This window comes from Leuciscus leuciscus, assembly GCF_965113295.1.
Source record: "Leuciscus leuciscus genome assembly, contig: HAP1_SCAFFOLD_883, whole genome shotgun sequence".
Classification (NCBI taxonomy): domain Eukaryota; kingdom Metazoa; phylum Chordata; class Actinopteri; order Cypriniformes; family Leuciscidae; genus Leuciscus; species Leuciscus leuciscus.
Window position 1 is genome coordinate 281 of NW_028117857.1, and position 14,704 is coordinate 14,984.

The following is a 14,704-nucleotide window of genomic DNA, read 5'->3' on the forward strand; positions in this document are numbered from 1 at the left end:
GCTGGCATTATGCAAATTAGTTACAAACCTACGTAGATTCAGCAGGAAGTGAGATTACTGATGATTAGTTTCAGTTCAGAATCGCTTCTTTCTTTTGAGAGACAAAATGTATCTGCACTTTGATCTCTGAAACTTTACAGCGATTTTACATTCACAAACAGCTTTATTACACACTACATGAAAGGTCATTTCTGATAAAGCATAATAGGGGCACTTTAATATTTCTTCAGTGATCAGAAACATGGTCATCTTGATAAACAACAATGTGAACACACACACAGAGAGTGGAATATGGACATGCATTCTTTTTTTTTTTACTGTTTTTGGAGCAAGAAACCTTTCGAAAGTGAAAAGAAACACCACTCTAGAGAAATGTCAGAAGTCTTAATAAAGATGGCGGTTAGCTTGTTGACCTGTAGTGTGTGTTGTTCTCTGCTTTCTGCCAGGGCAGGACGTGTCCTCCTCTCACATGCAGGTTCATTTTCCATAATGGTGCATCCATATCCACAAACTGTCCTCGCACTCCAACAGCTTCACCCTGGTGGATACATCACATACAAGAGACAAGAGAACCCAATATACAGAAAGTATCGCAGGCTGAATGAGTTTGGAAGCCAGCTGCATTATAACTGCTTCTTTAGTTGACATGATGCTAAAATCTTGCAGATGAAATGCTTACCGTGTGGTAATCGTACCAGCGGGCGTTTGGCACGTAGCCCCTGACCACAGTTACACCCTTCACAAAACAAAGTCAATGAGAAATTCATTATTATTATTATTTAAAATGAACTTAAACATGACTACTGGCTTGCAGCGTGAACATAGTGGAGTTGTGTGTGTGAACATAGTGGAGTTGTGTGTGTGTGAACATAGTGGAGTTGTGTGTGTGTGAACATTGTGGAGTTGTGTGTGTGTGTGTGTGTGAACATAGTGGACTTGTGTTTGTGTGTGTGAACAAAGTGGAGTTGTGTGTGTGAACATAGTGGAGTTGTGTGTGTGTGAACATAGTGGAGTTGTGTGTGTGTGAACATTGTGGAGTTGTGTGTGTGTGTGTGTGAACATAGTGGACTTGTGTTTGTGTGTGTGAACAAAGTGGAGTTGTGTGTGTGAACATAGTGGAGTTGTGTGTGTGTGAACATAGTGGAGTTGTGTTTGTGTGTGTGAACAAAGTGGAGTTGTGTGTGTGAACATAGTGGAGTTGTGTGTGTGAACATAGTGGAGTTGTGTGTGTGAACATAGTGGAGTTGTGTGTGTGAACATAGTGGAGTTGTGTTTGTGTGTGTGAACATAGTGGAGTTGTGTGTGTGTGTGTGTGTGTGAACATAGTGGAGGAGTTGTGTGTGTGTTTGTGTGTGTTCAGTACCGGGTCCAGAGCAGGTGTGATCAGAAGAGCGGGACCCCAGAGGAACTGTCTGTCGATCTTCCATGTGTTTTCATCTGTGACAAACCTGCAACACAGAACATGATCTCTCAACACTGGACATGATGCAGATCATGAGAGAAAAGAGACAGGTTTAGAGAATGTTAGACAGAGAGTTTGGCACAAGTTTTGCTTAGTCATTCCCATGATGCTTTGGTATGATTGGTATGGTGTGATTGAAACGAGAGGATGGACTGGAAATAGTTTCAGAAAGAAATGATGGTGTGATGAAGATATATTTGGAGGGAAAGAGAGGAGCACAAGAAGAACGAAGGTCTTAGAGGGACAGTGGAAGTTCTGTCATCATTTCCTCTCATGTACTTCTTCTGTATGGAAGAAGAGAACTGTAACATGAGTGTTCTGCTGAACATCTGGCTCATGGTTTTGGGTGATTTTCATGTGTGTGTGTGTGTGAACTCCTGAGAAACACTCACTCGTGCAGCAGGGGTCTGACCACAGTGTTTCCGTGAGCGTGAGCTTCGTACATCAGTGTGTACAGATACGGCAGGAGGGTGTAGCGAATATTCAGCACATCACGAGACACAGCAGCAAACTCCTCTCCCCAGGCCACGGGGTCCTGCCTCTGTCAGAGATCACATCATCATCATCATCCAGCTCTTCTGAAGAACACACGCACAGATTCTAATGCGAGCTTCATCAGCACAGCGATGAAGGATCTGAAAAGGATGCTCTTCATCATTTCTGAATGAAAAATGTTACATTTGAATTTTTTTTTTTCTTCATCGGAATGGTACGAAACTTGGTAAAGGTTTTGCCACTTGCTGTGTGAACACACACAAAAAAATCATGGGTATGATTCGAACAGGTTAAATGGTCCTGAAAGAAATAGTCACACTTGTGCTCCTCGCGGTCAAAAATGAGCATGTTGGAATTGAATGGGAGACGAATTTCATCTAGTGGAAACTTTTGGTACTGCAGCCAAAAAAAATCTTACTGAAAGCTCATTTTTTTGAGATATCAGGCTAAAATTTAACACAACTTGTTTAGATTTATGGCTTTGATTTTCTCCCAGTTTTTGAGTAAAACATTACTCAACATATTTCATATAAAAATTGAAAATAGTATTTTTGCACATTTCTCACAACAATAAAAGTAAAATTATGTAACTTTTTTGAAGTTCACATTTCAAAACTTTTTTCACTTTCAAACTTAAGTCTGTGCTCTAAAGCATTCAAGATTTACCACAGTTTAAATTGGAAATGTAATTTTCAGGTCTATGCTCAAAAAGTGAATAAATGGATTATAAATTCAGCGTAAATATAATTTAGTACCTTAAAAGCCCCTAAAAATACAAAATATTAAATCAAAAACATTATCAAACTAAAATATAGTACATTAATTTCATTGAAATAAAAAAATACATTTGGTCGTTTTTGCCCGACACGCGAAGAGCACCAGAGGGTCAAATACCACTAGGCTTAGAATAAGATAATTAGGGATGTCCAGATCCGATCACGTGATCGGAAATCGGGCCCGATCACGTGGTTTCAGACTCGATCGGAATCGGACGTTACCTCCCGATCAGGACTCGGATATATATGTATATATATTCTCATTATTTTTTAACACATCTATAGTTATGCGGTGGCACAGAGTTAGACCCTTTTGACTCCACACAGAAACAGCGATGCGTGCGGCATGACATCACTTTGTTGCAAAGACGTATGATGTGTAAAACCAAGTGAAAAACAAGTGAAAGCGCGGCCGCACCGCTGTCTCCTTCTTTCCACAAGCGCTTGCTCTCTGTGGCGTCTGTCGTTGCCAGAGCCGCCTTAACCTAATGTTAGGCCCCGGGGCTGAGAGGTTTTGTAGGCCCCCCATCCCCTCAATTTAAAGAGTCTCATTTAAAAAAAGTGTAATAGCCTATCTAGGTAATCTACATGATCACAAAATGCATTAGTTTCTTTCGAGAACTACAACAGTGATTTTTTTTTTAATATTGTTTTTAATTTTAATATTGTTATTAATTTTAATATTGTTATTAACATATCACTGAGCACATAAACACAAGACACTTTATTTAACAACCACACACAGAAACTAATTTTCAACTTTATACAAATGAGAAGCGATTTTCGCGAGCGACAACCAATAGGAAAGAAGCCTTTCAGTGGAGCTCAGCTCCCGTCACCATCTCGAGTGCAGTGCAGGCAAGACAGAAGAGTTCAAGGGCGATTTCACCGTTTTATATGATTTGACTGTAACCAACCACAAACATGGATATAATAAAATAATGCATGGAAAAGAAACTGTCGACAGTCTCAGTGAGTTTAATTCATACATTTATAGGTCGAGTGTTTTAGTTTTATGATGCAAGTTTAGCACTGCTGCAGTTCATTTTACAGTGCATTATGTTGACTATTAGGGACAAGAAAATGTATTAGCCTATTTGTCAAATTCGGATGACGTTTTAGTAATTTATGACAGTATGAGTGAGTTTAATTTGTAGATCGTTAATCTAGTCAATTATTTAATCCCTGAACACTGCTGTGTGGTAATATAAAAACACTCTCCCAACAGCATACTGTTTCTTTTGAGCCTAATTCCTAGTCAAATTAAAATGATATAGTTGTATAATATCACTTGTGGTGGTGTTTTGTATAGATGTGGCCAGACGAGCAGTCTCGCCTCATTCGCGCCGCGGGACCTCTAGACGCGCGTAAACGCGTCTTTACAACACTGAAATCACTCGCGCCAGACGCGCTATTCGCGTTTGGTGTGAACGCACCATAATAATAACATTAGAGCGACAGCACTACCAACGCCCACAAGCGACTAGCGACATACAGCGACAAAATCTGACAAGTTAAAACAATATGACCTTTTCAGCTCATCATGAACCTGAACATGGGAGGCCCCTGAATTTGGGAGGCCCCTGGGCTTCAGCCCAGGTAAGCCCGTGCATTAATGCGGCCTTGGTCGTTGCTATGCAACCATGAACTGCGCTCTCCATGATGACAAGGAAGTATCAGCAAAAGATTAATAGCCCTTTCATTAGCTTTACTACTAGATATATTTATGGAGATGAAAAATAATAAGGCGCCCTATGATCAGCTGTTCGGCCGAGCATTCAATGTTGTTACGCTGTAAGCTGATCAGTTGGTTCGTTGCTGCCGCGCTCTATCACTCGCACACCATAAAGAGCAACATGTTTTTTAATGTTTCAGTTTCTTGATTAAAATGACATCATTTGGAAGCGGATAATTTCTTCACAAACAGCTCATTTTGACTCAAAATGATAGAATGCTGCACCTACACTCGATAGTGTGAATAAGATCAGCGCAACGCAGACTGCATTGATAGCGTGAAACGTGATCTGTCTACAGCCAGGGCTCAGCGGAAGACAGAGAAAGCCGGTCCAGCGCTGATTGAGGATTTAAATTCGAATTAAATTCGAAAATAAAAGACAGTTTGACATATTTTTTCTCGCATCTGTGAAATTATTCTTTTTTTTAAACATTTGCTCTGAGATGAAGCAAAAATATTTGTGCGGGAATTTCTCACACTATAAAAGCTAACCGTGCAGGAATGGTTTAAATTATGCGCAATCCCCGCATTCACGCACCGAAAATTCAAGCCCTGCAAAGGTGAAGAATTTATGTTATTTATTACATAAATGATTGTTCAAGCTACCTCGCAGAAGTGCTCTGTTTGTAAGAGTTGTTGAATGTTAAAATAAGGTGAATTAAATCAAAAATAAGGAACATCCTGGATCTGGTTTTTTCGCTCTTCTTTCTTCTTTTTTTATGTATTATAGAAGTATCGGATCGGGACTCTGTATTGGTAGATACTCAAAATCAAATGACTTGGACTCGGACTCGAGGGCAAAAAAACCTGATCGGGACATCCCTAAAGATAATCATAAGTTTTTGGTCCAGAAATCCTCAATCTGTCCATTAACGTGTGTGTGTGTGTGTGTGTGTGTGTGTGTGTGTGTGTGTGTGTGTGTTCTTACTGGCATGTTAATGGTGTTGTGGTTTCTGGAGAACGGGTAGAAAGCTCCGAGCTGCATCCAGCGCAGGCACATCTCATATTCGGCAGGGTTAAAGAAGCCACAGATATCAGCGCCGGTCTGGAACGAGAGAGTGATAGAGAGAAACACAAATATAGATCTCTGTATAAAAAAAACGGGGCCACAAGAGCATTCATATATAAAAAGCATAACATATATAAAATAGAGTCAGTGTAATGGCTGCTTGCTAGTGGAACTAAAAAATGTATTTGATAGGAAATAAAGCACAAATGACAAATCAACAGGACGAGAGAGGCACTTACGTAAGAGATGCCAAATATGCTGAACTCCATCATGCCTGAAAGACAGAAAGAGAGAGAGAGTTTGGTTTCCATGTATACAGATATTCAGTTTATACACTGAACTGTACAGTAAATAGCAATAAGCATCATCATCACACCTATGATGGACTTCAGAAGCTGGTCCCAGCTGGAGTAGTTGTCTCCCAGCCAATGTCCTGCCCAGCGACCACTAGACGGGTATGTTGAACGGGTAATAACCACACCTCTCGTTCCAGTGGTACTACGCAAAGCACTGTGAAATACACATAAACACACACAGCAATCAAAACACATTCCAGAACAACAGAGAAATAACTATAGTAGTGAATATGGAGGAACAGAAAACTCACTCATAAGTGGGTTTGGTGTGAGACCAGCCGTACAAGTTGTGGACATCATAATGCTTGACGCGTGTGCCATCAGCGAGGATCTGCTCGCTGTTCATGCACATAGTCTTATGGTTCAGACCTCTATGCATGGACTCCAGTGCTGGGAAAAGATCAAACACATACATAGGGCAGTAAATGTTAGGGCTGCCCCCTTAATACTCGACTAAATGTTAGTCGAAGAGAAGAGGCTTAGTCGACCAAAACTTTATTCATTGGTTAGCTGTAACTTTACATGGTCGCTCGCTCTAACATTAACCTAGATAAATGAGTGCTATTATTAGACAGATATCCAAGTGTTTGTGTGGAGTGTGGAAGTTGAAGTTTAGTGTGTTTACTGCATCACATGGAGACGCCAGCGCAATCATTTGCATTTTCTTTCTTGTAAAAGCGGAAACAACGTAAAATACTCGTCATTTTTGGCCATACAGATAAGAGTAATACATCATTGGAAATTGAGTCTAAAGGGTCTACTTTTATTTGTGCAAACTCACAATATCAATAAAACGTTGTGCTTCTGTAAAATAAAGAAAACAAACAGGATGCGCTTTCTGCCGTCTCCGGGAACTTCTTTTTGGAGCATGTGACAAAAATTAACCGAAACTCAGTATACTCGCCTCACAGACATGAGAGATATATCTATAGAAAGATTGACATGTCTACTTTTAACAAATACTCTCTGATTATGTAATCCATATGAAAGGTGCATTTCTCTCTATAGGCGCGTCCACTTCATCTTTGCAGCCGACACTGACTCAGAAAACACTAGTTTATTAATAAACAATTAAAATGTCATTAGTGTCATAGTCATTATTTTTGCCAGTGCTTTGCGTAAAGCTTTATGCGTGTGCTTGAGCATGGAAAAGGCTATATATTAAAGGCTCATTAGGAATAAGTTCCCTCTCCCAGTAATTAAATTAATATAAACATGCAATCTTTAGTCAGGGGCTAGTATTTGTTGACTATCGTGTTGTAAAATCTCTGGAGCCACGTATACATGCCAGGATGCGCTCATATGAACTTACGGGGCATGTATGGAGGATTTTCCAAAGTTTGATTCCCTAGACACTTCTCTCCGACGGTGCCATGCACGAAACTGGCCGGCTCATTCATGTCCTTCAGAAAGCAAAACACAGTGACAGTGTTATCATACAATGAAGCCAAAAGGACAAAAAAAGAGTGATGATATGCAAATGAGCATATAAATTGGGCATGGCTATGCTAAACCTTCACTTGTTCCTGGAGAGCTCACCATGACTTGTCAAGTATGATGTATTCCTGAATCAACATCCTTGCTGGGATTTTAACAACATTCTTATGACTCTGTTGTTTTCCTGGATTTTAGAGGTATTTAATTGTTACAAATGTGTTGTTTTAAGAACCAAAAATAGCGTTTAATGGCACAAATGAACATATCGTACAATTTTTATTCACGAAATTGCTTTACTTTTCATTCCAACATGAAAAATGACAAAAACAAACCACTCACGATCCAAAGTCCGTCAAACTTCACAACGTTGTTGTAAAAGTCTTTAATCTGCTCTCCCCACCACTCTACTGTACTGTTCTTGAAGAAATCAGGGAACGCCACAAAAGATCTAAAAAGCTAAAAGTTTAAATGAAAGAAACATTAGGTTGGACTAGCTTTAAACATTACTACATGCTGATTGGATGTTTGCTAATTTGTTAAAATAGTAATGTGCTGATTGACTTGCTATGTGTTCTGATTGGCTAAGTTTGAGTTTGTTTACTATAGCATAGTACTAGTATGTGCTCATTAGCTGACGGTGTGTCTTCTACAAGCCAATTGCTTGATAGTATCTATGATGTCACACTCATCTCACTTGACTGTATTAGCAATTACAGTATAGCCCAGTGTATGGATGATTTCAGAATGAACAAACTTGAATATGGAGGAACAAGAGAAAAGATGTCCTGTTCTCTGATTAAAGAGAGATAGAAAGAGAAAGAAAAAGAAAGTTATATATATATATATATATATATATATATATATATATAGAGAGAGAGAGAGAGAGAGAGAGAGAGAGAGAGAGAGAGAGAGAGAGAGAGAGAGAGAGAGAGAGAGAGAGAGAGAGAGAGAGAAAGATAATGAAACTGAGAGGCAGATACCTTTACTTGAGAATCCCAGTCCAAAGAATTGTCTACAGTAACATTGGGATAATCAGGCCACACCTATGACAGTCAGAAACAAAAGCTAAAATCAGTGGTTCTGGATCATTCCTGCTTTCAGTGCATACTGTATATGTCTGAAAACATCAGATGAACAGGTCATCTAATCAAAAAATCTCTTCAACTAATGTGGCGTTGTAGATTAAGTTTCCCACTTTAACTCGGAACTCTGAATTTTTCCACCACCATTTGAAAATAATCAACAGAATCCTCTTAATTCATCACTAATTTGTAGATCACATCAAATTAAACTTTTTTACTGAAGTATGGCTTGATTAATTTGACTTCCAGTGGTTATTCCCAAGCAAGAGTTTGGGAAAATTCCAGTTTAGGACTTGTGGAATGCACCAAAGTTTTAAAAGCTACAGAGTTCAAGGTACCGGAGAACATGAAGAACTCCAAACTTATATACAAAAGATATACTGTCAACAAAACTATGAGGTATTGACTCAAAATACATCAATATACTCTTCCTCCTTGCTTTTGTCATACCTTTCACCACACAATGTCATTGCTGAGCTCAGGAGGCCATTTGATGAAAACGTCTTTTTCAATCCCGGTATCAAATGCAGGATAGGAGCCTTTAGTCTCATTGGCCGCTATAGCCGGGTCCTGAAGCACACAAACAAATAAAGCATGTAGTTTTGCAACAGAAAACATCAGTCTATATTTATAAGCGCTGTTCTCATTAAACCATATCCAGTTACACTTTATTTCGATAGTCCACTTTAGACATTCTACTAACTATATGTAACTTTTCAACTACGTCAGCTACCTCTCATTAGAGTATTAGTAGGCTGTAGTAGACTGTACAGGTTATGGTTAGGTGTTAGGGTTCGGGTTAGGAGAATAAGTTGACTTGTAGCTGCCAAGTTACTTATAGTCAGTAGAATATCTGTTGGGGGACCAACAAAATAAAGAGTTAGCAGATATTAAGCAAACAGTCTACTAATCCTCTAATGAGAGTTAGTTGACATGTAGTTGCCAAGTTACTTATAGTCAGTAGAATATCTGTTGGGGGACCAACAAAATAAAGAGTTAGCAGATGTTAAGCAGACAGTCTACTTATCCTCTAATGAGAGTTAGTTGACATGTAGTTGCAAAGTTACTTATAGTTAGTAGAATGTCTAAAGTGGACTATCGAAATAAAGTGTTACCCAACATCCTTTAACAATTTATGGAAACAAGTTTTTTTGCCGGTAATTGAGAAATCTTAGTACCAAAATGAAGATGAAACGCATCCCCTCAGCCCTCATGCGGTCCACCAGAGCAGGCAGTCCCTTGAAATTCACTTTGTCCAGCGTAAAATCCATCTGCCTCTCCATGTAGTCAATGTCTGCATATTGAACATCCTTTAAGGGATCAAAGGTCAAATATTATGATCATTAAAGTTAAATGTGAAGTTCTAAGATGATTGAGTAATTTAGAGCATACTTAGCTATGCTTTGGTTGGAAACATTTAATTCTGCAAATGCGGGCAGAATGATGGTTGGATGTTGTAAGTGGTTGCTATGCGGTTGCTAGGTGGTTAATTACTGGCCCAAGTCAAAAGTCTATGGAATATTTTCACAATTTGATGGCCTGCCTGTCAAAAATCAAGTCATAACATTTGAGGTATCATTCATTATCAGTAGCAGGTCGTGACATGTCGATGTTTAGTACTTAATAGTAATTTACTATTAGTTAGTACTTTAGTACTTTGTTCAAATCATCAGCTCAAAGTATGGACAATTCTAAATACTACTTTAATGGCATTTTATGAAAAGATAAACTTAATGATTCAGTGACTCACTCCTTGTTTAAATGCGGCCACATAACGTTGTGTTATCATCACTGAAGTTGCACATCACTGCAGAATAACTGGTTGAGGTATTTACAGCGAGAAATGCAATATTCCTGAAGTTCTAATGCAAGTTCTGAAGATCGGTGAGAGTTACAACACTGTGTTTATTGTTGCGTTCACACGGAGAATGAAAGACACACACTAAAAGATAAGATCGCTTACATAAGGAATTTTAGCAGCTTTCATGTCATTGTAAAGATCTGCGATTTCCGCATCGTTGGCGTAGCCATAGCGACAAAGCTGGAATCCAAGCGACCAATAGGCTGGAAGAACCGGGCGGCCGATCATCTGTCAAACAAAACGCACAAACCGAGAGAAAAATATTTTACATTTTATGCAAATACATTTCATAAAACAAATATTCAAGTGGCTTAAGATAATCTAATGGTGCCTTCTGTCTGTTACAAGCAAGCTTCCTTTAGATAAATATTAATGTATTTAATTTATGCATGTGAGTTTTCCAATGTTATTTTGTATGTTGCTTAGATTGAGTTCACTGTGGGAAATGAGAGAGACTCCAGCTGCTAAACCTTATCAATCCAGGAATAAAACACACACACACACACACACACACACACACACACACACACACACACACACACACACACACACACCTCAGTGTACTGCTGAACCACAGCTTCTGGAGTGGGTCCCATCACCATGTAGAAGTCCAAGATTCCTCCGATGGTGCGGTAGGTCAGAGCCGGAGTCGGCAGGAAGGTCACATCTAAGAGCAAAACAAGCAAAAAAAGAGAAAAGGATGACATCATCCCTGACTCAATGTGTCGCCTCAGCTCACAGAGAGAGAATAAGCGTGTGTGTATTACAGTCTTTGCGTCTCTCAACAGTGTTTGGCAGCAGTGTCTCTACTAATAGTAAAAATGATAGATTTTTTATTAACTAAATTGAATAATACATTTATTTTCTAACTTCTAATTTGTGGTGAAATAATAGGCTTTAAAGGGATAGTTCACTTTGAAATACATTTTTGGTATGTTTTAGCTTACCTCAAGGGCATCCAAGATGTAGGTGTCTTTTTTTCCACAGTAGTTTCAATTTTGATATTTTTAGGTCAAACCGTTCTTGTCTGTCAGTCATATAATGCAGGTCTATGGTCACTGTCTCAAAGAGCATGCACAGAGTCCAAATTAAAACAATTCCCCATCGTCCAAATTAAACAATTCCCCATCGTAAGTACACATTGATGGCCTAAGACACGAAACGAGCGGTTTGTGTGAGAAAACGAACAGTATTTATATCGTTTTTACCTCTTGAACACAGCCATGTCCAAGTGATCTGAGAGCGCGGGCGGGTATAGATATATACACTAGATGTCGTTGGCTAAGGTAGATAGCCTAAAAATATCAAAATTGAAACTACTGCGGAAAAAAAGACACCTACATCTTGGATGCCCTTGAGGTAAGCTAAAACATACCAAAATTTAATTTCAAAGTGAACTATCCCTTTAATTTATTATTTTGAAAGTGTCTTCATTGCTTTTGTCCACGAACAAGCTGCCAACTAGACCCGTTTAAACCATCTCAGGCTGGTTTTAGATGTATTTAGGTTGGTCTTAGAGCACTGAGCACAGGTTGTGTCCGGTGGGTCCGTGAGACACATGTTTAGTGTGTGGTTGTACTCACCCATGGCATTGCTGTTGAGCAGGAGGACGCCGTGAGCGTTTCGTGATTTCTCCAGACCCATGTAGAAGGGATGGACTCCATAACTGTTCAGTTTGAACTACAGACGGGGAGAAAGAGATCAGAGTCTGAGTTTGTGATGTGATTTCAGTTGTCCTCAGTGTTAAACAGACAATTAAGTGTTAATGTCATTATATCTCTCTCTCTTATTTCATGTATCTCCTTTTGCTTCTCTTTCTCTGGCCATTGTGTCATGAAGTGAGTCAGAGAAGGTTGTCAGTGTGTCCAGTATAGACAACTGACCGCCAATAACAGGACGGTTAGCTGGGTAAAGAAAGTCTGTCATCATTTACTCACCCTTATGTTGAATAAAATAAATTATTTATTTCTAAAGCTACTTTTGTAAAGTCTATTTGATGCTTTTCTCATTTAACACAATAATGACTTTAAATGATCTTTTGGTCGTGTAATTAATTAGATGATCAAACTGAATCGCTTGACAACACTAATATATATATTATCAAAGGAATAAATGACATTTTAGCTGAATTAGGCCGGCTGTAACGTGATGTGTTTAAAGTGCAGATGACATTATATAACGCTGGTAAAACATCAGCACTGGTTCGGACACTCACCCCTGGAGGCTGGTCTTTGGCAAACAGGCCGTATGTGTGAAAGTTGAGGTCATGTTTGTAGGTGGGATGCTCTGTTTCACCAAAACCATAGACATAGTTTGAGGGGAGGCGTGTGGAGATCTGAAGGAGCTGATCGGAGAATGTGAACCCTGGCACGGCAGAGTCCCATCTAGAGGAAAAGAGATTTAACAACACATTGAGAACACTGAAAAATAAGTTCCTTTTATTAAGAAGGCAAACTGTGCTTTTATAGTCCTAGAAGTGCACCATCAGCACTGCTATTCAGAGCTGGAATCATGTGCTCCTCCAAAACACTGCCTCTTTCTTGCTTTCTCCAGTTCATTTGTAGTTGCAATACCTTTGGGAACTTTGACATGCTAATCTCCTTTAGTTTTAAATAGAATATAGCTAATTATTTTATATGCATGCATTTTAATTAATAAATAAAATATATATTTATTTAGTGAATTTTATTTAATATAATAATATATATAAATATATATAAATATGTAAAATATTTAAGGTAAATATGTAAACAACATTTATTGTAACTCAAACATTATCAAATTCCATTGATAAAAAGTTTACCTTGAATGCAATGCGTGTGCCAAATGCATGGATATAAATGCCATATGTATAAATATAAATGTATTTTATAAGGTTAACCTCCAGGTGACAGCAGATATTCATATAAAGTAATTGAGTAATTGAGGTGTATAACATTTACATTTATGCATTTGGCAGACGCTTTTATCCAAAGCGACTCACATTGCATTTCAAGGCACACATTTACATTGTTATCAGTTCTTTTATTACTCACATAACTTCTTCAGAGCCCTTTCTGATGACTTGGATGCCGAATGGCTTGTGCTGGATCTGAACCCTGTACAGTCTGTTGTTTTCCTCTGTCTCTGGTGTGGCGGGAAGCTCGAGGGGAACGGGGACCTCGTAACGGGCATTGGCTGGGTCAAAGATCTAGATTAATGGGATCAATATCAGTCGTAGTCTTCATCTCTTATTTATTTTCTTAATTCCTAATTCTTAAAAAAGCTCAACAATAGAGCATGGCGCTAGTAACACAGAGGGAACGCTTTAACAAAGTATACCTTAAATGCAATGTAAGTCGCTTTGGATAAAAGTGTCTGCCAAATGCATGAATGTAAATGTATTTTATACTGTGATTATAAATAGTGACCTCAGAGAATAGTGACAGCAGATACAAATATACACTTTCCCTAATAAAATGTTTGTGTTAATAATAAATAAAAAATTCCAATTTAAAATGTATAAATGGACCTGCCAAATTTTCACAATGAAAACTCCCACATTATTGCCAAAGGAAGTAATTTCTCCGAACCTCTAAAAGCGTCTGCACAATGCATGAATGTAAATAGTATATGTAGTCATTAGGGGCTTTCGCACCGGAGGAACCGTTTCATAGTTCCTAGAACTATTGGCGGAAGTTCCCAGATTTTGGCGTGTTCGCACCGCAGGAACTGGGAACGATTTTAGTTCTAAGAACTTCTTTTGGAGGAACTAATGTAGCTCCTACTTCAGAGTCGGTCTAAACTAGCACTATAGGAACTACACTGTTAGACTTTTCAAGGGTTTTTTACAGTAACTTACTGGCAACACTGTTGCCAGTAAGTTACTGTAATTAAGAGTTACAGTACCAAACCGCATTTCAGTTTTACAGTACATGGTACTGTAATTGTGTAATACAGTGCATTGCTGTAAAAACGAAGCTAATCAGTACACTACTGTAATTATTTTTATTTGTACTAAATAAAAATTAGATTTCATAATTTTGATTATGATTAATTTTATTTGTATCCTAGATAAGTACTACTGACATACAAACCAATTAGACAAAGTTATCACAAAATACATTTTTTTTATTTAAAACATTTCATATATATCACAAAATAAACATGCCAATGCTGGAAATGATGTGTGAAATTTTTACACATTAATGGGTGAGTTCAGGGACAACGTTTTTTGTTAATTTTAACTCCCAAGTAAATATTTAAATATTTTAAATATAAATTATCGCCAAAATATTTAACCAAGTAAATATGTCAGAGAGGTTAGCACAAAGACGTGTCAACGTGTTAAATTAACACATTATGTGCTGTCCTTCACTGCACACATTTTTTAAAACATACATAAAACCATAAACAAAACATTAGCATTTGACTAAATGAATGTAAAGTCATTGGTTGTTTAGTTTATACAAGTATTATAATGAAATATCAACCATTACGTTCATAAAACTT

General features: G+C 38.2%; 1 protein-coding gene across 1 annotated transcript; it reads right to left on the minus strand.

Annotated features, from left to right (window-relative positions):
* Positions 1-413: 413 nt before the first annotated feature.
* Positions 414-14,157, minus strand: LOC309492055 (sucrase-isomaltase, intestinal-like; the record flags this gene model as incomplete). Its single annotated transcript, XM_082191071.1, has 19 exons — positions 414-538; positions 680-736; positions 1,364-1,448; positions 1,855-2,003; positions 5,397-5,513; positions 5,717-5,751; positions 5,854-5,987; positions 6,085-6,223; positions 7,146-7,236; positions 7,610-7,726; positions 8,251-8,313; positions 8,803-8,922; positions 9,531-9,662; positions 10,316-10,441; positions 10,768-10,880; positions 11,797-11,893; positions 12,429-12,597; positions 13,249-13,403; positions 14,128-14,157. 8 exons carry the CDS (start codon positions 14,155-14,157, stop codon positions 8,806-8,808), a joined length of 939 nt encoding a protein of 312 aa, XP_082047197.1. The 3' UTR covers positions 414-538; positions 680-736; positions 1,364-1,448; positions 1,855-2,003; positions 5,397-5,513; positions 5,717-5,751; positions 5,854-5,987; positions 6,085-6,223; positions 7,146-7,236; positions 7,610-7,726; positions 8,251-8,313; positions 8,803-8,805.
* Between the last annotated feature and the right edge of the window lie 547 nt (positions 14,158-14,704).